This window comes from Prinia subflava, chromosome 3 (genome assembly GCF_021018805.1).
Source record: "Prinia subflava isolate CZ2003 ecotype Zambia chromosome 3, Cam_Psub_1.2, whole genome shotgun sequence".
In the NCBI taxonomy this organism is placed as follows: domain Eukaryota; kingdom Metazoa; phylum Chordata; class Aves; order Passeriformes; family Cisticolidae; genus Prinia; species Prinia subflava.
The window spans coordinates 15551093-15576063 of record NC_086249.1 but is presented as its reverse complement, the minus strand read 5'-3'; the positions used below and the strand labels follow the sequence as shown (position 1 = coordinate 15576063).

Below are 24971 nucleotides of genomic sequence, written 5' to 3'. Positions count from 1 at the left end.
CAATTGCAGGGGCTGGTGGTTCTTTGACTTTGGGTTGTTCGGGTTTTTTTCTTGAAAGTAACTTCTGCTTTGGCCACGGTGGCGGTGCTTTCAGAACTCAGCGGGAAAATTAAATTAGCGGCAGGCCCAGAGGAGATAGTCTTGTTCTGAGCCAGGGGAGGTTTGGGTTGGACATTAGGAAGAATTTCTTCACAGAAGGGATGATTAGATATTGGAATGGGCTACCCAGGGAGATCATGGAGTCACCGTCCCCGGAGGTGTTTTAAGGAAAAATTGGACGAGGCACTCAGTGCCCTGGTCTAGTTGACATGGCGGTGTTCGGTCACAGGCTGGACTGGATGATCTCGGAGGTCTTTTCCAAACGATCCGATTTGTGTGATTCCCTGAATTCCCCAGACGTTCTTCCCGCCCGCACTCTTTAGGGTGCGCTCCCGTTCGCCCCTCGCTTGGGGCGCGCTGCCGCGGGCGGCGCAGCTCGGGGAACTTCCCATACACCTGTGTGCTCAGGACATAAATATATATATATATAATATTGATACAATAAACACATGTTTTGAAATGTATCTTTTTCATTTTACATATATATATATGTTAAAAGCAGTTCTCGAAGCTGCCGGCTGGTGTTTTGTCTGGCGTTCTGGCGGAGGGTGCAGGTACAGAGGGAGGGGACTGCAGCCGGCGGCAGCGCCCGGCCCAGGGACAGGTGCCACGGAAGGGGAGGGACAGTGGGCGCGACGTCCCCGGGCGGAGGAGGAGGAGGAGGAGGAGGAGAGCGCGCCATGGCCCCGCACGGGTGGGCGCTGCTGCTGGCCTGGCTGCCGGCCGGTGAGTGCGGCCCGGGGCTCACGGCCCCGTCCGGGCCCCCGGCCCGCCCTGCCCCGGACACCCCCGCGGCGCAGGGCCGGGACTCGGGAGGCGCCCTCGGGTTTCGCCCTCGGTGAAGGTGGCGCGGGGTCGGGGCAGCGGCGGCGGCCCCGCGGTGAGGGGAAGGGGCGGCCCGGTTCGGGCGGGCGCTGTTCCCCGCCAGGGCCCGTTCCCGCCCGCGGGGCTCTCCCGGGCTCGGCACGAAGCCGTGCGGAGACGAGTTTCGCTCCCTAAAGGTGCGGCTGACCTCTCGCCTAGGAGGAAGTGGCCTCCTGCTTCCTGGCAGCCTCCGGTATCGGTCGCCTGTGGCCAGCCCGGCTGGGACCGGGGGCTGGGCGCGGACACGGGGGGATGGATCCCCTCTGGCCCCTCGCAAGCGCCCACCCGAGTTTTTGCTGCTGGCTGAGCAGCCTCAGCCTCTTGGGGATTTCTGGGGTCATTCAGTGCTGCTGCACCTGCTGGGCACTGCTCGTGTGGAGAGCAGGAGCTCAGCTCCTTGCCCACGGGCGGCCTTCAGCCAGCAGAGCTTTGCGGGTCGCCGGACGGCTTCTAACCTCCTCTTGGAAAGAAAGTGATTGTTTCACTTCTTGGATGCCTGGGTCTTGGCTAATGATCTGGCTTTGAACAGTGAACCTCAGAGAATACTTTTCACGGAGAACCCATGAAGGAAGCAAAAAAGCCTGGAGGGTATGCTCCTGGGAGATGATCTAGCCAAACTTGGCTACGCTGGCTCCAGAGTTTCGTGTCTTCACTGCAAAGCCATAGATGTAGCCAGAACTTACTAGATTGGTGGTGTCCCTATTTGTTCTTTCCAACCAGGAAAGATAGTGTCCTGCAGGAGAGTAATGCAGTCCAGGTTTAGGAACCAGCCTTAATTTCACAACTTCTCAGTTTTCTTGGAGGAGGTTAATGAGAAACATTGGACATTCAGCAACATCTGACTGTTTGCTGGGGAGGAACAGCAGGTTTTCAACCCCTTTAAAAATAAGGAACTAGAGGGGAAATCTTTGAATATATGATAAAAATCGAGTGTTGGTTCATGGAGACCTGTACAGTTGGTACCTTCAAGCATCCCAGTTTCCTTCCCACCTTTCCTGCTGTCATGCTCCACAGTTAAGAAGCAATAGTACAGGACTGCAATCTCTGTTTGGTTCTCTGGCATATATTCCAAAGAGGGCATCCTACACTTGCCCTGCACTGTTTGTATTCCCTTATCAAAGGCAACTGGTGATAACTTTGCTATTGTTAACGACAAGCACAACTTACTGTACTATCAAAGTTTAAATAAGATAGAAATGTTTCTGGAATATAGCTGAACTACAGCATAGGGTGTGAGAAACTTTGTGAAAACTCCCTGAGTGTGTGCAGCTGCTTGGATGGAAAGTGCTGTGGAGGTTGTTAGGATGAGTATATAACAAATACATACTGATAGCTTAATTTAAAAGGAAAAAGGAGGGTAATTGATGTGTGCTGTTCTGAAGTGGTGATAAACAATTAACTACAGTGCTACAGCCTGAAAGTTGTATTGTCTTAATCCTGGTCACCACTAGATAACATTCTGATGAGTGTCTGAGCAAGACCTTGATAAAATTCATTTGGTGTTTATACAAACATATGGCACTGCAGAACTTTTCTGATTAGCATTAAAAGCCAAGGAAGTCCCACCTCATGTGCTTTTGGGACAGTTTTCCGCATGTAGGAGAACACACAGTGATGTGCTGCATAATGCCTACTCGTGCTTTGAAGAAAATAATTCAGTCCATAAGGTGGGCCAATGAAGCTTGCTTTCTTCTGTCAGAGAAAGATGGGGTTCATGTTCTAACCAGGGTTTGTAACCCTGGATGACTTCCCCGGAGGGGCTGGGAGGTGCAGGTCCTGGATGGGGCCAAAGGAGACGTACTTGGGTTGTTGGTGTGGTGCAGATGCTGTGATGGGAGGCCTGAGGAGTCTGTGGGCTGACAGCCTCCTGTGTTCTTGTTGGCAGGCTGCCTCTCGCTCCTGGTGACAGTGCAGGATGTCGAGCGTTACACCACCTTATTTGCCACTGTCATCCTCAAGTGTGACTACAGCACCTCGGCGCAGCTGCAAGACGTGGTGGTGACCTGGCGCTTCAAATCCTTCTGCAAGGACCCCATCTTTGACTACTACTCAGCCTGTAAGTGTCGGGCTCATCTTCCAAGGAATCCCTCTTCAAGTGGGAAGAAAGGGGAAGGTAGACTCACTGGGGTAGTACAGGCTTTTGACCCCTTCCTATGCAGAAACCAGGTGGTGGCTTTTCCCTACGTGCCAAGGAAATGCGGGTCATGTCTGTGATTTCCTTTGAAACGTCAAGGCCATATGAGATCGTAGAAATCCCATCCAAAGGAGCTCTTTTGTCCTCCTTGTCATTGACTCAGAGTACAGGGCAGTTCAGCTGTGGTTAACACAAGTCAGTCTTGGCAGCCCCATCTTAAGCTTCAGCATGTTTGAAAGCAAGGGCCCTGCAACAAATGGGCTTTAGGATTCCATGGGGGACCTGTGGTTGGAGCTGGGTACCTGTGACCAGATGTTAGTGATTTTAGGAAATAGAAGAAACACATGCGTTTTGAAGGGCATGAAGACTTCTAAGTAATAACATTTAGTAGTGGTGGGAGCACTTCATGTGCAGACATTCTGGTGCAGGCAGCCTTAATTCAGGGGTGTTTAATATGGAACACAAACTGCACCCCAGGATAACCACTTGGTCCAAGAAGGTGAGGATCCCTCTATGTTTAGTGTTGGTGTGGCCTCACCTGGAGTATTGTATGTGGTTATGGATCCTAGGATTTAAGGATATCAGAGTACTTGAATGCATCCAGAGGAGGGCAACAAAGCTGATAAAAGGCTTGGAAGACACATCCTGTGAGGAGCAGCCAAGAACTTTGGGCTTGTCTTATTCAGGAAAAAGGAGACTGAGGGGTGGCCTCATTGCTCTCTACAGCTTCTTGAGAAGGGGACGTGAAGAGGGAGGTGCTGATCTCCTCTCCCTGGTATCCAGTGATAGGATGTGTGGGAATGGCTCAATACTACATCAGTAGTATACTACTTTACATTTTAGTCTGTCCTGAAGTAATCAGACAGTTGGACCTTCGTGCATCCCTGCCAACTGAACTATTCTGCTCTGTTCTATTGTTTGTAAACCCTGCAGAATGTTTAGGTAGGCAGCCATAGCATAACTGTACACCTAGAACTGAGCTCACAGTGGGTGCTTGGTTCCCCAACTCTCTTTTTTGCAGTCTGGATGGGTTGGGTAGGCATGTTACCAAGGGCTCTACAGCCTAGTCCCGAGGCAGGTGGGTCCCTGGCTCAGCTGATGCCAGCAGAATGTGAGTGCTTTTAGCTCAGGCCCAAGCTAATAGTCCCCAAAAGGGACTTCATGCTCCATTTTAGATATAGCAGTGCAAGAGCCTTTGACAAGCTTTGTCTTCATCTCTCTTCACTGCAAACTCTTCACAGAAAATGCTGACTGAATCAACTGTTTCCCCAAATCTCAGCTCCTAAATACTTGGAAATTCAATGCTGGTTTATGATGTGAGTCTGTCAGAAGAGTATTGCACAGATATTGCCTCTAGTCCTCCATTAATTCTCTTTTGTGTCTTTACATTTAATCCTTAGCTGGAATTAGATGATGGATTATTTTCTATCTTTATGAGCTCCACAACATGTAATGAGATACAGGAGGGAATGGGAGACAGTCCACAGAGCAGTCCATGTAGTCTGTAGTCTGAAGATTTTGCTTGGTAGATAAACACCCTTTTGTTTTAGTTCTAGTACTCCTGGGTGTTTTATGACTTTTTTTCCTTTCAGCTTCATACTGGGAGCTGCCTTCCAGCCTGCCACCATTAGCTTCTTTCTACTGTTGTTCTTTCAGTTGGGAGTACAGGAGGCATCTCATCTGCAGCTCCCACATTCTCAAAATCTCTGCCATTCCTGTGGCTCTACCTCTGTTTGTTTTTGAGTACTCCAGAGCAACTTACTGGTTTGAAGCCATGGTTTGTATTACTAAACCAAAGCAATTGCACACAGTGTACTCCAGAATTTCTCTACTGCTTACGAGAGGATAGAAATTGGTCTTTTGAAATGACTTTTGACATCTCTGCTGATGTGTGTTTATAGCATACCAGGCTGGCTTGGCCCTCGGCCAGGACCCCTCTGACGACTGCAATGACAGCCAGCGGAAGGTGCGCATTGTCATCCAGAAATTCGGGCAGAAGGACCCTGTGCTGGGCATCGACTACCAGCAGCGAAAGATCACCATTCAGAACCGTGAGTGACCTCCCAGGCAGGCAGGGAGCTCAGCAACTGTCCAATCTCTGAGTCTGCTAAGTGAAGAGAAGCATAATCATGGCTAAAGTCATCTGTAGCTTATATACTGCACAGGGAAATGGAATGAGAGCAGTGAAAGGCCCTGTCCCCAGCTGGCCTGAGGGTGTTGGAGGCACTACAACCCAAGGCTGAGCTGAGAATGCCAGAGCATTTTGCTGGAGAGCACAACAGCTGAGGTGCTCAGAGGCTAGAAAACAATACATTCTTCCAAGTACTGCATAATTGTCCAGGTGTGTTATATGCTCCCAGTAGATATTGCTGCTGCCAGAAGAGCCATTGGGATTGCTGACCTAAGAGGGATCTGTGTTCCGAAAACAGTAATGTTGGCTTCCAGCCACACAGAAAACACAGACTAGCAGTGAAAGCTGTTTGTGGGAGTTCTCAGTGGACTCAAGTGGGATTGTTTGAAGGTGATGGCTGTGCTTGGGAAGAGGGGAAATGCAGTACTCTATATCTCCTGCAGGCAGAGCCTGAAAGCAGTGTCTGCTAGTTGCAAATAGCCCACTGACCTCTCAGTCCCTGTCCCACAGGAGCAGACCTTGTCATCAGTGAGGTGATGTGGTGGGACCATGGCATGTACTACTGCACTGTGGAAGCACCAGGAGATACCTCAGGCGATGCGGACAAAGAAGTTAAGCTGATTGTTCTCCGTAAGTGCCTGTGCTTTGTTGCCAAGATATCTCCTGCTGTTCTCCTCCACCCCAAGACATCTCCAGCAGTGGAGAGGTGCTCAGTAAGCTATGATACATCAGGATCAATCCTTTTTCTCTCTCGTTTTTTCCCCACAGACTGGCTCACAGTACTCCTCATCATTCTCGGTGGCCTCCTCCTCCTTCTGCTCATCGGGATATGCTGGTGCCAGTGCTGCCCCCAGTATTGCTGCTGCCACATCCAGTGTGGCTGCTGTCCAACACGGTGCTGCTGTAACCAGAAAGGTGAGATTCAAGCAAATGGGCATCCATTTATGGCTTCTGTCAAGACAAAAGCTTGGCCGAGAGCTTGCTGAGCTCCACTTTCTCCCTTTTGCTTAGCATCCATATAAACAGAGACATTTCTTTGCCCAGTGTGTCCTCCAAGACCAGCTAATCTGAATATAGAGGAGGGTATCTTGGATACGTGGAATCTATCTTGCTCCTCTGTGTCCAACTATCAGAAGTTTCTCCTCACTCACACCTTGTTACCAGCTTCTCTCACACCATCCAGGGTACAATCAATTCCCTTGTCTAGGTAGCTCAGGAGTTTTCTTTCCTGTCTTCTTTTTCATATGCCTGTGCCTGTGAGAAAAGCAAGCAAATGCCTTGGTACTAGTCTCCAAACAAGCCTTGCTTTCATATGTTGCTCTGAGAAGAATTACATAAAAATTGGATTTTTTTTTTATCTGCATGTTTTCTTCAAAGCTGTTCTTTCTAGTAGAACAAGGTTTTGTTTGGTTTCCTTTGGGGAAGGAATTGAGAAAGTGGAGAAAGATGGTCTCTCTTGCTGGTCAGCCTTGCAAGCACATTCTGAAGTTTTCAGGGTCAAAAGAAACTTTGTTGTGTTTGCTTTTATCAGTAATAAAGTTTCTGCATCCTGATGCAGTTCTTTTAATAAGGCAACTGTTTGAATTTTAATTTCATATAACCTCTGCATTCCTGTAACTGAAATTTGGTTAGCAACAAGTAGACTAGTCTCCCTGAAGCTTACATAGTCTGACAGTAACAAAATACAACAAATAAGTTAATTTATCATTGAAATCACCAGGTTCTTCCCCAGATGCTGCAAGGAGAAGATTTAGGAACAAGGAGCTCTAGTTCAGGTTTACCTTTACCTTCAAAACAGCTATTTAGTATAGCTTGGGTGTTAGTAAGCTGTGGGAGTTTTAGATTTAAGCTTAATTTGCTTAGCCCTTGCAAAGAGTGAACAGAGCATCCCTTTTATTGCTAAAACCAAAACTAAACATTGGAGGCTTTCCAGGTTGTCATGTAAAATGTGTAGTGTTGCAGAGGCTATGGAAATCTGGCAGAAAAATCGGTTTCTGTGAAGGGGATGAAAGGTGATGGAGATGAGAGACTCACACTTCCAGAATTCCTAGTTCTCAGCAAAAAAGAGGTTCAGAGTTTGTGTGAGCTCCTTTCTGTTTTTCTGTGCTGCAGATTATAGCTTACTCCAGATTGCTGCTGCTATTTCCTGCCTCCTGTTAAAGAGGAGGGATTCTTGCAGGGTTCTCTAAACCTCTCAATGTTCATGAGAGAAGGTACAGACAAGCCCAGTCTCCTTGACTGGATGTTGGATTCTGTGTCTGCAGTTTCCTTGCAAGCTGCCTGTCCTCTTTATCTACTTTGCAAGGGATCCATGTACCTGCTCCTCTCTGCTAACACACCTTCTCTTTACTTCATCCTGCCTCTAACTTACTTGTTTTGCACTCCAAGAAATGAACTGGGGGCCTCAAAGAACACAAGAAGACAGATTATTGTCTGTTCTTCAGGGGACATCTTAAAAACAATGAGCTGAGGAGTAACATTCCACACAGCTGAGGAGGAGGCAGAAATCCTCACCTGTGTTCGAGCGCAGGGTGAGTGTGGGTGCTTCCTTCCCCGCCGCTGGCCGCTAGAGGACAGCGTGGATCTGCTGAACAGTCAGGTGCCAGAGAGGCAGGACAATCCTGGGTGCTGCGAAGCACAGCATTAACAGGTTTGAAATGGGCATTGTTTGAGTGATTCAGGATAGATGTACAGAAATATTAGATATGCCCCAGGAGCAAGCCAATTACATTCCCTGTGGAAAGCTCTGAGAAAAGCCCATCAGAGTAAATATACATATGACCTCCTGCTGTTCCTATTTGTTCCTTTTCTGCTGTGGACTTCTTCCAGTAATGAATCAGGGAAAAATAGGATATACTTGCACCTGGGTCTCACTAAGTTGCAAAATATTTTATTTTTATAATTAGCCCAGAAGCTGTTAAAGTCTGTCAAAGGTGAAGAACAGATTTTTCCAACAGAGAGTAAGTTGAGGGAGCAACAAAACCTTCTGGCAAAGCAGGGTAGGAGTTTTGAATTAGGGTGAATCTGACCTTCCTCAGATAAATATGTTCACTTTAAAATGAAAAACTTCTGTTTTGCAGATAGGGAATCAGAGTATATATTGGATTCAAACTGGAAGGCAAAGTATCTGGGGAAGGAAGAGGGGCTGATGGTAATGAGGGAAGACCAGGGCTAATTCTGAATTTGTTCAGGATGACTTTGTTCCTAGTGACAGCCTTCCTGCCTTAAGAGGGAGGATGCTAAGCAGGTATGCCCACAGGTGCTGGACCTCCTACTCCTCAGGCAAAGACCAAGGTCAAAACCCCAAGACGTGCACTCAGCAGGCTCTGGGACATTATCAGAGTAGTAACTGGAGGAATAGGAGAGGGAGAGATAAGACCTTCCCCTTATATTGATCTCTTTTCTTTGTATTCTTTCTCTCATCCTCTAAATTCGAAACATAAACTGGAAGGATATCCCTTGGGACCAAAAAAGAATCAAGTTTGACACAAAATTCTTGGAAGCTGCTACCTCAAACCACACAGATTTGAGGATACCAGATTATTAGGATTAAAACCCCTGAAGTTTCCAGCTTTGTAGTTCCCTCTGGTTGAAGCCAGACTGGGGAGGGGGAAGGAGTTTGCAGTGGAGAATTAAGTGGAGCTGCATGAACTGTGGAGAAAAGGAAGGATGTCTTGAGAGGCATCCTTCTTTTGCTGCAAGTGGTGTTCTGGATAAATCCAGTGAAACAGCTGAAGGAGGACATGTTTAATAACTGGAGTGCTACCTAAAGTGGAGAGCTCAGTCCCAAAGAGCGTGCAGTCTAAATGCTGCCTACTGCAGTGAACCCAGGGGACAGAATTAATTGGAGCTTAGCTGTAGCCTCGTTTCTTAAAGAAGCAAATCTTATGCAGTCAACTTCTCTGCCTATCCCTTGTCTCTTTCCCTCCAATAGCTTTTAATTTCATCAGCCAGCTTCAGCCAGATTGATCAGAGGGGTAAAAGTCTCAAAGGCAATTATGTTCCTATCTGTTTCTTGAACTGTAATGTTTTGTTCATGCCTGACCAGAGAAGAGGCTGCAGTAAAACTCTGTCACTTATGAAACTCCAGGAAAGCCATAAAAAAGAAATTTTTAAAGGTGCAATTGCTGAAAAGCTTCAGCCAGTAATAACAGACAAACCAGGCTTTGTAAAGTCAGGGACTTGCAGAATTTACTTGCTTGTGAACTTTAGTTTTAAGTGTTTGTGGCAGAAGAAATAAGTTTCTGTTAAGATGCTTTTAGGTATTCTCCCAAAAGAAGCAGCAATGAGCTGTGGTTTGATGGCAAGTGAGCTTGTCTGTGTTGAAGAGGTGGGAGAGAAATGCTGAAAAAGGGGAAGGGAAATTGGAGTTTGACCCCATGGATAGGGGTCTGGAGTTAGCAATGGTGGAAGCCCTGTGAAATAGAGAAATTTCCACTGTTTGCCCTTTTGGCACACTGGACATTGCTGTTGAGAACAGGAAATTTAGTTTGCTCACCACTTTGACCACACTGTCTTAGGGGATTTAATTTTAGCAGTCATTCTGAGGTAAATTAAGGAGTGACAAGAAGAGCGGTCAAAAGACTAGAAAGGGAAAAGCTGGACAGTGCACCTCTGAGTGCCCTCTTTGTGAAACAGAGAGAAAATGATGGAGTGTAAAGTGGAAAATATGATCTGGACAGAACCCACATAATGGTGGCAAGGAAAGGTCTCATTTAGCAGGAAAATCAAAGCCAAAAGGGGAAAGGACCAGTGATGAGCTGAAAGAATTTTGAGAGAGAGAGAGAACTGTTGCATGTCTTGATGTATGAAGCATTATTTTCCACCTTTCTGCAGCTCATGTCATAATGATAGGGCAAGCAGAAGTCCTAACTTAGTTATGTGCTGCATACTTATCCATAGTGTTGTTTGTTCTCAATTGCTGGGACTAGAATCAGAATATTAGGCAGTAAAGTTTTTCTTCTGTTTTAGGTACTTTTTTGAAGATCTACAACTTTGCATTGGAATTTCCCATGCTCTGTTTTACCTTTGTCATAGAGAGGAGAGAGATTTTAATTTTGTGAACTTCCTGTATCCAAAGGCTACAGCCTGTGAAGCAAGATGGTATGTGATCTGCAAGCTGTGCCCTCTGGACAGCTGCTGTAGGCTTTCTTTTTCTTTTCCAGTCCTGGAACGGCACCAGTTCATGAAGCGGGCTCAGGCACTGGCACCTTGGTTATCACCCAACATGTTCTACGGTGCTGGCGACAGGAACTCAAAACTTTCCTCTTACCAGCTCAACCCTCTGCTGCAACAAGGTGAGACCATGGGCATCATTTCAGAGGGAAATCAGGATGAGAAATAGGTAACTTCTTCGGGAAGTTTAGCATTGAGGCTTTAGCGTCTCTACCAGAAAAGAGAGAAAGATGTTCCTAGCATGACTACATGTCCTAGAATGACAGCTCTGCCACATCTGCAGCACTCCATAAACTTGTCTGGGTGCATAACAACAGCCTGTTACCCTAAGTGTCTTGCTGGGCTCAGTGCTGGGTGAAGCAGTTTAACACTAACTAAGGTGTATCTGTGCTACACCCCAGCAACTGCAGGGTAAATATACCCAGCTTATCTTGCTTTGTGTGGCAGAGGAGGGTACTGTCTCTTTGTTCTGCTGTGCTGGTCACGGTCAACTCCTTATAGCCAAAACTGACATGACAAGTGAGGTGCAATTTGTTTGAGTTCTTATCAAATGTCTAGTCTTCAAATGATTAAGGGCAAACTGCGTTCTGTGCAATAGATCTAGCCTGCATGCAGCAAAAAATGAAGGACTCTTTAATGAACCAGGAAGAATTTTCTTCTCCATTTGTTGCTTATATCTGTACATACACATGGGTGTATGTGTGCATATGTATAAAAATTTTCCTTTTTTATTTTCATTTTATTTTGCAGTACTTCTTCCAGTTCAATGAAATGCAAAAGAAAACACTATGGTCTTTCTCTGATTATTTGTAAATAAAATATGGTATCAGTGCTGTAGGAAAAAAATGTTCCTCTAAATACACAGACTGTATTTCCAAGTATGCTGGACTTCTTACCTCCGTACTGCCTAAAACGTGTTTGATCATGCTGCAGCTTATGCATTAGTATTCTTTGCACCATACTTCATTTGGTCTGGATGTGCTGGTTGTGGCGCCTGGGACTTGTGCAGCTTTGCAGTGAGGTGGAGCTGGAGAAGAGAAGGAACTCAGCCGGGATCATGAGTGCAGAAGGGCCTTCTCTTCAGTGATTCCTATTCACTTGCTGTGTTCTCCTGTGCTTTTATCCTTAGATGTATCTCTACAGAACAGTCTTCCACTGGTGCAGCCACAAGCCCAGCTTTCCCATAACAACGGTGTTTTGGACTATCTGGAGTCTGAAATCCAAAACCTGCACACGTCCCAGCTGCGGCCGTCCTCCCAGCAGCGGCAGGCTGTGCAGCCCAGCTTGCTGTCCTCGCTGGGCTCCGACATCGTGCCACCTCCTCTTGCCGACCACGTCTCCTCCATCCATGGCAGCAGCAACTCCTCACGGCCACAAAGAGCCTCCCGCACCCCCAGGCCCTGGGACTCGGCAGTGGAGGACAGGAGGGAGAACCGGCGGTGGCCCTTGCCTTCCAGTGGGGATTCTCACTCCAGCTACAGCCAGGAGCCCTGGGACAGGCAGCGAGAGGATCACCCTCCGCGGCAGAGGACAGGCGGCTACAATGGCAGGCCCCAGCACCTCAGACGGGATGCGTCACCCCCGCGCCAGGCTGAGAGGGGCAAGAGCAGCAGCAGTTTCTATCCAGAGGAGACCAAGGAGCGCTCCAGCCACCACCGTGGTGGGAGGCAGGAGCCCGGGGGAAGGCGGGAATACGAGCACCATGCTGGGAGGAGCAATTACTCCGGGCAGAGGCGGCACAGCTACTCCCCCCCTTCTTCTCGCAGGGGCTCGTGGAGCTCCTCAGAAGAGCAGGTCCGTGTCCCGGTGTCCAACCGCAGGCGGAGGAACCGCAGGTCCCGCGAGTGGCCAGAAGAGAAACCCCCCAGTTACCGCTCCTTAGAAATCATCCCGGCTCAGGACAAGAAGCACAAAGGGACCCGCTCGGTGAGTCACCTGCCTTTGTGCTTTCCCATCTAAGGGAAAAGCTGGGGTGTAGGGAGGGAGAGGGAATGTTTCCTACTTTCTGTAGCCTGCTGTCTTTCAAACAGAGGCCAAGGAGCAAGGAGTGCTCTGCACAGCATGGTTATGAAGAGACTGCTGAGTTCCTGCCTTTTGACAGGCATTGCCTGGATGCAGTGTGTTCAGGGGCAAAGTAAAAAGCCAAATCCCTGGAAGCATTCAATGCCAAGTTGGATAGGGCCCTGAGCAGCCTGGTCTAGTGGAAGGTGTCCTGGCCCAGGGTAGGGGAATTGGAACCAGGTGATCGTTAAGGTCCCAACCCAAACCATGCTATGATTCTGGGATTCTGCAATGAATTAAGAACCCTACAGGGTGACATGTTATATTCCTGTCCCCATCCAAGGCTTTTGGGATTCTGTGTATATGTTGGTGTTAAAATAGCTGTTCTGGTACTGACTGGGGAGAAAGCGCGTCTAGACTAGGCAGTAGCATCCATCCCTCTGTAGCCATCTCTGGTGTTGGTTTACTACTGATTTCTTTTAAAACGTGCATGATATTTTTAAGATGGCACATATGGGAAAACATCCAGGTAAGATGGCTAAAGTTACATGAAATAGGCTTTAAGGTCATGGGTGGCATGGATGAAGAATGTGTCGTTCTCCAGGCCAGGTGGAGAGGATGACTCCCTTGTTGGGACTCCTGAGAACTGAACATACATTAAGTGGGACAGCAACTGTTCACAGCTCTTCTTGTCAGTTTGCACTGGGATTAGAGTTCAGGTATCAACCTAGGTGTGCAAAGCTTCATATCAAATTGTTAATCTCCAAATTAGACTGTGTATTCCCCCTGAAAAAATGAAGAATCTTTTAAATCAAAAAATATTGTGTCTCTTACCACACATGTGCAGAATTTTATCAGGTGGGAGTATTTTGAGGGGCTGTATGTTGCACAGTATCATTTTCCCTTCTGTGTTTTGGAAGGAAGTGCAATTCTAGTTCCAGCTGGAATGTGTATATGTATGAATGGTTTATGTTATGGTGCTCAGAGCAGGTAGGAAGACATGGGATTTTCATTCATGATTCTTGTTCCTGAATCTTTTATTTTGTCTTGCAGGACAGAGGAAGTTCCCACAGTGGAAGAAGCATAGTCATTTAATGTCAATACTGGAAGAACCAAAATGCCCACTGGACTCCTCCTAGATTTTTTACTATTAAGGTTGGGATGGCTGCTTTTGATTGAACAAACAGCAATAAAACAGATGAAGCAGCTTCCCCTTAGACTTACAACTCTGAAGAATATAAGTCTGGTGCCATGAAAGCCATACATTTTTATTGCTGTGATTTGGAAGCTTAGGTTGAGCTAAGTTCTAATGGGCTGAGGTTCATTGAAAACGTTCTAGTAGAAACAGCAGATTTTTTTCAGTAAATAGTGTATTCCCAGTCTTTAAAGAGAGAAACCAGCTCTCTTTATTAAGTGTCGTGGCACTGCAAGGAGCCCAGTGTGTAAAACGCTTTGCACACCAGTTTACCAGAGAAAGGTTCCAATGTTCAAGGAGTTGTAAAGTAACAAGACAGTAGAATAATTTAGATTGGAAGAGACCTCTGGAGGTCATCTGATCCAGTCCCCTGGGAGCTTTGTTGGGGGAGTCACAACATCTTTGGAATGCCCTTTGTTGTTCTTCAGAATGTGTAACATTTGTTGCTTCGGCCTGGCTGCTCAGCAGAGCTGGGACAGTTGCTTTCTTTTGTCCCCACTAAGCCTCTCTCCCAAACAGGAGGATCACAGTCTAATAAGGTCTCACTGGCATGTCTGCAAACTGCCAGCTTATTTGCTCTTTACTGACTGAAAGAACCTACTACTTTGAGCCTAGACCTTAGTGCCTTAAAAGATACTTGTGTTAGCCTTTCATACAGACTTGAATTTATTTGTAAACTTAAAGGGCTAAATTTACCAAGGTTTGTCCTTGCCTACAAGGACTGAGCAAAGTATGACTGCGTGGAGCAGAATTTCCTTCCGCTCAAGGAGGCATGGTTTTGGTGAATATATCTTGCCTAAGCCATGTACTCTTTTCTATACATTTTGTAGTCTTCCTTTCCTCTCTGTGCCATGTATCATATACATGGGGTGGGATAAATGACTCTGAAGAATTCTTAGAGTCACCATTTTTACTGATCTTTACCCTGACACTTACACCAGCATGTGTGGTGCCTCTGATCTGGAGCTGGATTGTAGGGTTTCCTCCATTCTCAACCTGACACTAGAAGGCAGAATTTCTCTATGCTTTGAGGCCAGTTGTGAAGGAGAACTTGTCATCTCTCCTTGATGAGATTAATCCACTGTTTTAATTTAAAATGTTCTGGAGAAAGAGAAGCTCTGTGGATGCTGGCTGCTTCCATGGGAAGTTGTCTTGCAGGAGGCACTTCTTGGATTTGAGGGACTCCGCGGTTGGCAAGGATGTTTTGGAGAATCTTGAGAATTATTTTGTAACCCAGGCAGTGGAGATTGGCCAGTAGCAATGACTGTCTTGCCTAGTTTATTTCGCAGCCACTGCCACATGGGACACTGCTACTGTTTGTTTTTTAATGTCCTAATTACTGATGTGCTTATGCTTTCCCCTGGAAGACTTGGAGAGACTTTCACTTTGTCCACCTCCTTTTTTTTTCTTTTCTTTGGACAATGATGGGAAACACCACACTTTGAAGAAGTGATCCTAGTTGGATATGCAATGCAGTTGCTGGTCAACCCAGGGCTACTCCAGAGTGCTCATCTTCCTACAGTTTCTTGGCTGAACATGCTTATTCATAATTCCTACCTATGGAGATACAGCAGGAGGACCAAGGAGCTTCTCTGGTTGACTTTGTTTCAGCACTGGAGGCCTACTTTTTGAAGACAGAGTCTCTTTCCCACAGTTGATGGCTATCAAAAAAATAAAATTAAAAAAGAGCTAAAAGATCTAGAAGACTTACTCCAATGTTTAAAATCAAGAAAGGAGGGCTCTAATTACCATAGTGCTTGTCTGCCTTAGGCCCAGACTCAGCAATGTGAATTGACCCATGAGTCACATTTGAAATACAGGGAATTGTGTTCACAGAACTTGCAAAGCTAGGATCACTCTTGAATCAGCCACTGTCTGTGGATCTTTTTTTTTTCTAATTTTATGACATGCTTAGGATTTTATGAACCACCTTTTTGTATGATGGACTATTTTTATTAGTTAAGAGGCATTTATGTTGACTGCAGTGACGGAAAATTATATGGGGCTGCTTCTTCTAAAACTAGCAACCAGTTTAGACATTAGCTTTGCCCTCTGCTGACTTTTAGCAGATAGCCAGAGCCCTGCAGATTCTACCCTTGGAAGCTGAATTGGTAACCTGGAATTTGACTCCCTCCTTGTGACTCCAGTAGGTTCATACATCATGCAAGAGAACTTTTTCCTGTCTTAGCCCAGATGTCCAGGTTTCAGGAAAGGGCTGACCCTTTCTTCATCAAAGAGTAGAGGCTATTTGAGACACGTGGTGAGATCCCAAGCTAGTTGCATGGAAGGAGTTCTCTTTCCTGCACATTCGAGTGTGTACAAGCCAACACATGCCAGCAAGTTTTCCCAAGAGCAAGAAGCCACTCACACTGCAAGAAAACTATGATGACTCTCTCTGTAATGGGAGCAGCTGTTGGAACTGCTGGAGTATGAGCACGCTAAAAGCAGAGGTGGTGCTTTTTTATCTACACCTATGAAGGATCCCTCCATCTTTATTTGTTCCTGTAGTCCCCATAATTGAGCTAGGATGACTAATTGTAGATTTGTGAACACAATTCGCAAATTGTAAAGTCCGAAGGGTTTTATCTATATCATACTTGATTTCCTCTTTTGTCACTTCGTTCATGTTTATAGAACCATTAAACAAAACTCTTCAGGGAAAATAGATTGTATCTCTGTGTTAATTCTGCAACTTCTTAAATTGTGACAGAAGTAGATTGGGTGATCCAGCAGGGAAGCAGAAATGATACTAGGCTTAGTGGTCTGCAGCCCACTGCGGTTCATATAGCACCAGCTGGTGGGCTGTAAAATAACGACAAAGGAAATCTATCTTTGCGTGCTTTACAACTGCTCGCAGACAGAAAAGTGGGAAGGAAATAGGCTCTGCTTTAGATGCTTATTTCTGATTTTAATTTGCTTTAAATGAAACCCATTGTGGCAGCATTGCACAATACAACATAGAACCTTTTCCCAGTAAGATCACAGGGTCTTTGTCTTTTTAAGAGAGAGAGAGAGAACTGAGCTGCTCCAACACAGCACACTGAAAGAAATAACAGTAGGAAATATCCTGGCCTCATTCTTTCTACATTGCAATTTATTCATGCTTAATTTTTTAGCCATTCCAGAGAGCTGATGTTCATATGTCAGCCCATTCATGATGGAAAAATTTGAATATTTCACATATGGGAGTTATTGCTATTCTAGACTTTTGTTCTTCTGTTCTTGCTGGAAGAACAAGGAATATACCTTACCCCCAGATTCAAAGAATGAATCTTCTGTCTCAGATAAAGTGCCTTCATAGCCGCTGTTACCCTAATTTAAAATAATGTAACGAGTAAGTGACCATGCCACACAGGGCCAGATAAGGTCACCCATGCTACAGTCAGCTGCTTTCTACCTCAGACCAGAGAAGCATAAGAGAGATAAAGAATTGTGTGATTTTTCTTTGATTAAGAAAGTACTTGCAATATCTGGCTTTCTTGCTTATTTGCAGAGCACCCTGCCATTCTGGAATGCCATTCCAGGAATGGTGGCCAAGGGCTGCTTCTGGGCAATCATTGATCTGGTCTTGGCAAGTGCCCGTTTGGCACTAGAAAGTGCTGAAATGCCCAGTTGCTATCTCTGGGATTGTATTCATGACACCACTGCCTAAAGTTAGGCTGACTTCAGGGCTGGGGAACTTGCCTTGTGTGGTAACAGCCACAATGCAAAGCTCTTTAGCAGTATGAATTACCACACAGGGCAGCTAAGTCCCTTCTCTTATTACCTCCTGCAGCACATCAGTTTAAAACACCCACTTAGAGCCTCCCAATTGTTGACCTGACAGAAGAAAGAAATGACACTTGAGGTTATCTTGAATTAACCTCTCCTAGTAATGACTGCTCATTGCTGTTTCTGCTAAGTTAAATGCCTATGATGTGCCTTGTGCTGGTCTTCTGAATGTTATTCCAGCTGTCAAAGAAGATGATAAGTGTGTAGATTCTTTTCAATGACTGTCAAATGTATAACTGAAATATAAGAGAACTTTCAACCAGTTGCTCTAGTGTGTTCTTCCTAGACCATAAATTGCTTTTTAGTGTTTGCACCAGAAGTGGAACTGAAAAGTCTCTGTTCTTATTTCTTGAGTTAACATTTTTACACATCAGTAAGAATTTTCTGTTGTTATTTTCTTGGACAAAAATGCAAAATGGTTTGCTTGTATGTGGGATTTTTTTTTTCTTGTTTTGGGAGACTTTTTTTTCTTTGTTTTTCTAAGATAAAAGATCATTTGGATAAATACCTAGAGAGTGGAAAAATTTCTGGAAACCACTGGCAGCCCTCTTCAATGATGTGACTCGTAGCTTGGCTGCCATGTCTAAAATAAGAACACTTACCATTTGGTTCTAAAGCATTTGGAGCACCATGAGAGGAAAAGTCCTCTAGAAATTGTTTGGTTGATAAATAAAGATACTGGCTGAGCTTTTTGCACTTCCCACACGTGAGAGTCACTTAATAAATAAGTGGTCGACATAAGAATGGAAATTGGTTGAGTCTCACACAGTAGGCCTAATTTCTATCCTCCCACTCCTCCGCTGATGCCCTTTGTAGTTCAGTGTTGCAGCCTTTCTGTCTCTTGTCCCTGGCTGCATGTGCCAAACACAGGTGACAGGACCCACTGGAGACCCAAGGGGCACTTGGAACACGAGCTCTGGGAAAACATTCCCTACAGCAGCAACGCAGCCACTTTCTGACTGAGACTGGGGAGCCTCAGGAGATGTTACCACAGAATCTTCAAATGGTTTGTGTTGGAAGGAACTTTAAAAGATCATCTCCTCCACCCTGCCCCTGCCTCAGGCAGGGACACCTTCCACTAGAACAGGTTGCTCAAAGCCCCATCCAACCTGGCCTTGAATGCTTCCAATGTCCACAACTTCTCTGAGCAACCTGTTCCAGTGTCTCACTACCCTCGCAGTAAAGAATCCTTCCTTGCATCAAATCTAAAACTACCCTCTTTCAGCTTAAACCTGTTACCCTTTCTCCTGTCAGTGCAAGCCTTGGAGTCTTTGTGTTTCTTATAAGAACCCTTTAAGTATTGAATAGCTGCAATAAGATCTCCCTGGAGCCTTCTCTCCAGGCTGAACAGTCCCAGTTCTTTCAGACTTTCCCCATGGGAAAGATGTTCCAACCCCATGACGATTTTCTGTGCCCTGCTGGATCTACTCTAACAGCTCTGGGTTTCTTGGCCTGGGGATCCTGTAGCTGGATGTTCCTCCTGGTAAGTTTTGACAGCTGTCTCAGGTGTATTCTTATCTAGTCAACCTGTGCAAAAAGAGTTGGTCAGAGAGAAGAAAAGAGAAGTATGAGAGGGGTGCATTTGGTTAATGCATTTGCTGTAAATGGAGAGGAAATTGGTGTAAGAGCTGCAGGTAAGTGTCAACTGTGAGAGCCAGTGGGGTTAGAGCACTGGAAGAGTGGGAGCAAAATTGAGCCGAGCTCTAGCTACTATTAATGTGGAGTTTGGTCAGTTTATGAAAGGGGTCTCTATGACATGGTTGCCTACGAAGGTAGGGGACTCAGTGACCCAGAAGCTGACTTCTGCATCTCTTGGGCCGAGGTCAGACTGACCCTCCATTACCAAATCTCAAAAACAGGTCCAGAGTCCTCCACAGCCTCTTGCCTGTCTCACTGAGCTGGATGTGCTTGCAAAAGAGCAAATGGGGAAACAAAGCAGGACCTTTGACCCCTTGCTACCACTATATTAGCTCTGCATAAATGCCGGGGTCTCAGATGAGCACCTACCTCAGCTTGGGCCTGAGAAAGAGAGAAAGCAGGACAGGTAAGAGCTGAACTCTCTGTTCTGGGTGGCATGGACCTGTGATTAGTGTATCTAGATCATAGACAAGTGAGTGGAGGTCGTCTCCTATTTTGCCCATCTCCTCATGCAAACCAAAGTGTGAGCCCTTCTCACGCTCCATGGCCGGGAATGGTGCTGAAATAGAGGGAGGGGAGTACCTGGGGTCACCTGCTCTGAAGCTGAAAGATGGATGCTCCATAAGACACTCAGAGGAGGGTCAAGCCCATGGTGGGAATTGCAGAATTTCAGTGTTAGGAGATACATTACCCTTTCCCAGGTGCCGTCACCACAGGGACTTCAGGTTCTGAAGTGGGTAAGAGCATCTGGTCATGCTCCTGGGAAGCAAATTTCTGCCTTTGGAGTACACAAAGGGAAACTGGTTCTGGGATTAAAAATCAAGGAAGGGTAATAAAGGAGCATCTGTGCAAACATCTAGTGAACTGGGTGGTAGCTTTTGGAGGTAATCTGTGCACAGAAGGAAATAAAAATGGAAGAAATCTCCTTACTGTGGGATAAGACAGAACATTGACTTGTAACCACCTGGTACAGGATTTAGTAAAGCATTCACATATAATAGATTTTCAGCCTTTTTTGCCATTGCAATTCCTATGTTCAATGTTTTCTTCGTGTTGCTCTGAGTGATGCAGCCCTCTAATTGGGGGCATAAATCAATTTTAATTTCTAAACACCTTTTTAAGTGCAGTGTGTTTGAAAGCTTGTTTAGATGTAATGTCGTATTTTCAGTGTACCAAGTAGTAAACTTCCAATTCTCCAATGCTGACTTTTTTAAAAGACAAAAGCAAAGGAAGTCCGATGAAGCTAAATTTTGCATCCACTCACTTTTGGGAACTTGTTCTGCTTAGGATACTCTCTGCTGCATAAATCTCAGAGTGAAAAAGACAAAGGAACCTAGTTAGCTACTTTTCTCAACTAAAGCAAGACAAAGTACTCAGATCACTGGGTCACTAAGATGATCTTTGTATGTGATGCACTAACTAGCACAATGTTCTTTAGAGCAATTTACCAAAACAAATCAAATTAAGAAATCCCACAATATGAATTTTTAAGCATGTAGGAAACCTATTCTGACCTCTGGCACTTTTAGTGGTTTGCTCATGTACTGAAATGGGATTTTAGCTGTCATATAAAAGAACTAGCTTTAACTGTCCATATTTCTTTGAGCTCTGAAAGTTATTTTTGTGGATATTTGTGATTATACAAATAAAAGGACACCTTCATTTCTATACTGCTTTTTCTTCACTTCTTCAGAGAAAATGCACCATGATCTTTCTGTTCTTGTTTTCGTTCATTGGTTAGGTTTGTTGCAAAAATCTGGTGTTTAACCAACATGTTTTCTTTCCCTGAAAACAACCCAGACATTGTATACTGATTCCTGCAGGTCTCTCTGTGCGGAGAGCAGAACTGGTACTCAAACCATGCTGCAATCCAGGGCATTGGTGATAGCTCTGATTCTGCTCCTCAGCACCACTTTCCCTGGTAAGTCTTTGCTGTTTGCCTGCGACAAAGCTCAGCTCTGCAGGTTCTCACATACCGTGAAGAAGAACTGAAGCCAAGTAATTCAGTTGAAGACCACGAACACACAGTGCTTGGCAGCGTGGAACAAGTCAACAGAGACCTGGCATGAAAACAGCCCATACTTGGTGCAAATACTCTGCCATGGAAGGTCTATGACTCAGTTACCCATGACTGGGCAAGAGGGGGTGCTGAATGCTGTAGAGCAAATTCTGGGACAGGTTCTGAATCTCAGAATTTCAAATCTCTTCCCCTGCACCTGGGTGAAGATACCAGAGACACAAGTGATGTGAGAAGCCTCATGGGGTTTTGCCTTTTTTTTCTCAGAAGTGCAGTCAAAGTCCCTCTTTGACAAAGACCGTCGTGACTGGCTGGCTATCCCTGAGAAAATTACATCTTACTTCTATGAAGCTGTGAACAAGGTGTACCCTAAAGTCAGTCAGTTCTTTTGGGATACTGTCCAGAGTCCAACAGTTACTGCGGCCAGGTATGGAAAGCTTCTCTGTACTCACACTCCAATAGCTATGTGTGAAAAGGGAAAGGGAGGTGTGGGAGAGAGGAAGACTGATCAGCTATCTATGTGGGGAGATCCGATGGGAAATGAATCAGGAACCAAAGGCTGATGTACCAAGGGAGAGAGGTGCTGGAAGGTGGGGTCAGGTGAGATGGCCTCCTGTGAAAGCACAAGCTCTTCCCAGGGAGGCACATAGTGCATGACAATGTTCACAGGGATGGCAGGTGCTGCTCTCTCTCCATGGGTAGCGAGAGAGGAGGCTGCTGGCTGGTGAGAATCAGCTGCTCTGGAAGGATGCTGCAGTGCTGTGAGGGGCTGGGTACTCAGTGAGCCAGGATCACCTGATGCATATCACAGAACTGGCTCTAGCTGTGCATATGTCTTGCTCAAGGTGGGGGAATGAGTTTCCTCCCAAAAGGAGAAGCATGATCAACCTAGAGACCGTTTCACATAACTCATGGCACACACGTACTGCCTATCCCTGTCTGCTGAGGGAAGCCCCTCTAGGACTGCCGAGGAGCTCTGCACTCAGTGACAGGCAGTGTTAGCTACAGCAGATGGGGATTGCCCTCACAATCCTGTGTATCTTACCACATACCCTGTTGTCTCCTGCAGACAGAGAATCACGAAAGAAGCAACTAAAGTCAGTATAATGATTGATCAGCTGGTTGAAAAAATGAAGATCCTGTGGTACACAACAATCCTGGGCTATTAGCCAAATGAAGACAAGTCAGTGTTTCCTGATGTGAGTGTGTAACACCCTGCAGTGTCCTCTTTCCCCCTGCCCCTCCTACGGACCAAGATCCATCAATAAGACAGAATCGATGCTCCTCTTAATGCCACTAGAGGGAACCCACCTTCAAAGACCAAAAGATGGAAGACATCTGCTGAAGCCTCCCCGGACAAAAAATCAAGCGGCTGGGCATGGGGAAGGCAATATAGAGATTGTAGAGTTCTTCTGTAGCCAAATCTTGAAAATTAATTCCTCCTGAATGGCTTGGGCATTGCCCCTCTAATAAAAAAAAAATGTCGGTTGTTACACTTCCTCAAGTTTCTTGTTTGTATTGACCATTATGGAATCTGACTCACCTTGGCATCCCATTCTGCTGAGCACGTAGCTGTGATTCACAAGAAATATGTGCAGGCAATGAGAACAAACCCTGAATATTCAGGCACTTTTAACTAAGCTCAGATTCCTCTTGAGTGGAGGAAGCACTACATGAGCATCTTTCAGCGTAGCCACAACTGATAGTGCTCCTTGGTTAGGCAGGAAGCAAATAGGGGCACCTGTATCGCCTGTCTGAAGATTTCAGATAATTTGGGAAAACAAATGCCAGTAAATTGAACCGTCCATCAACCTAAACAGGGCTTTGGAAGTGTATTTCATTGGCCAGCCAGAGAGGCTACTGAACGAGCTTTTCCAAAGGAGAAGTGAGTGGAAAATTTCTCACTATTTTCACCAGTTCATGAGAGGGACACCTATGCCCAGCACTGTGTATGAAGACCTGGCAGGTCCTCATCAGTCCTGTGTAACTGCATCAGCCCAGATGCCCACACTGGACAAAGAAATCCCTCTTCTTTCTCATTAAGCAAGCAGAAGCAAGCAGGCAATTTTTCTGAAATCACAGTTGGAGGCTGTGGCATAGGCTACAGCAAGCCCATTATTTTGTTGTTTTGGTTTGTTTCTTTAATTATCAGTCAGATCAGCTATAAGCTTGGACTTATCCACTTGCCTGGAATAAAATCCCCTCATCTTCCATTTTCCTTGTCCCAGCAGCTCCTTTTTACCCTGTGAAATCACAATGAAATCAGTGTCCCCAAGCAGAGCAGCAAGTTCTTCCATCCCAGGTGGCTTCACCACTTCTGCAGAGCTGTTTCTCAGGTTTATTCACTGCTGCTTCTTTTCATTAGACAGTGTCTGCTTCTGCAGCCACAATGAATGAACATGCATATGTATTATGTAGATGCAGCAGTATTTAGGAGGAGATTCAGAAAAGCAGAAGTTTTGGCTGATAAGAACACATACCACACGGAAAAGTCAGGACCTTTAGCTCTTTTGCTACAGGTATGATTTCCTTCCTGCTGGTTTTGCATGTGTCTGTTCAATGTGTTTTAATTTTCTCCCAAATATAACACTTATAAGGAATAGCCCTGCAACTTAAACCCCCTCTTATCCCAAGGAATCATTTTCTCAGAATATAGCTTGTTCTTCTGGTATTTCAAAACTATTTCTTTCTGAAAGAGTGAAAGTCATGAGTCATATGAAAAAGCCTGAATGTGTTCTTAAGAATTTAGTGTCCTGGCAATCTGTGCTTCAGCCTTTTCAATCTACTTGTATGCACTGCCAAAAAGAGTAGAAAAAAATTGGAAAGTTTAGGGGTCCTCATGTTGCATTTTGAGCCTGTTATGTGACTTCACCAATGCAACCCAGTGGCATTTCTGTATTGCATCACTGCATAGCTGGAGCAGCGCAGCAGCTGCTATGAATTCTGTGCTAAAACTTAACAAAATTGACATTTTAGTTATATCCTTTTGCTTCTTTGCAATGTAACCTGAAGAAAATCCAAGCCAGACAAATCCTGATTAGCAGTTTGATGTCTGATTTTAGCAGAGGGGCAAAACGGAATCAGACTGTAGATCTCTGTGTTTGTTTATACTCAATCTCCTGATCATGTACTTGGTTATCTATGCTATGCATTTTTACATTTGAAAAAAAATAAGTAGAAAACCTTCCAGGTAGTTAATCTCTTGTACAATCTAAAACATGGGGCAGCCTATGAAGAGCAAAGTAGACAACCTTCCACCGCTACTTCTGCCCCTGATGTTACTGGCATCCTTTCAGACAGAAACTAGCAGCTGAGACAGCATTCAGGCTGGGATTGGGCAGAGGAAAAAAAAGATTTATATCCCAAAAAGGACCCTGGGGCAAATTCATGGGACATGTAATGGGAAGGCTATTTTATATCTCAATGTTAAAATGTTTCATATCTACTCTCAATTTTCAATTGGAATAAACAGGTTAGTCTGTAATTTCTTTTTAAAATATGTTCAGAAATCACTTCCCAAGTGATTTCTGTTGCAGAGTTCACTGAGTGCTTCAAGATTCTTGGAGAGGCTTCATAAGTGAAGCATTCGTTCCAGTGAGATTCATGTCATAGAAACTTTCTTGTTGAGTAATTATCATTCACTTCGGAGATTTGGAAAAGCTTGTGGTGTAACTGGTTCAACTGAGTCAATTAAAATGAAATCTTAAGAAATGTCAGGTTTCTGTTGTTTCTGAGATGGGGGAATAACCCTCAGGTGTGCATGATTTCTGCAAAAACGCTCCTTCTTGAGAAGTATTTATTATGGTGGGTGCTTTACACTGTTTTCAGTAGCTCGGAGCGTTGACGGCTCTTACACTTCCTAGCTCTCCTCGCCTCTTTAACACTTGGAAAAATCACTTAATTAATGCTAAGGGACCGCGCGCCTCGGGCTCTGTGCTGCTTTGGG

The 24971-nt window shown here is 45.3% G+C and overlaps 1 protein-coding gene across 1 annotated transcript; it reads left to right on the top strand.

Annotated features, from left to right (window-relative positions):
* Positions 1-691: 691 nt before the first annotated feature.
* LOC134548846 (immunoglobulin-like domain-containing receptor 1) lies at positions 692-17689 on the top strand. Its single transcript, XM_063393991.1, has 8 exons — positions 692-825; positions 2849-3019; positions 4999-5148; positions 5739-5858; positions 5997-6143; positions 10394-10525; positions 11533-12329; positions 13458-17689. Exons 1-8 carry the CDS (start codon positions 780-782, stop codon positions 13497-13499), a joined length of 1605 nt encoding a protein of 534 aa, XP_063250061.1. The 5' UTR covers positions 692-779; the 3' UTR covers positions 13500-17689.
* Positions 17690-24971: the final 7282 nt, after the last annotated feature.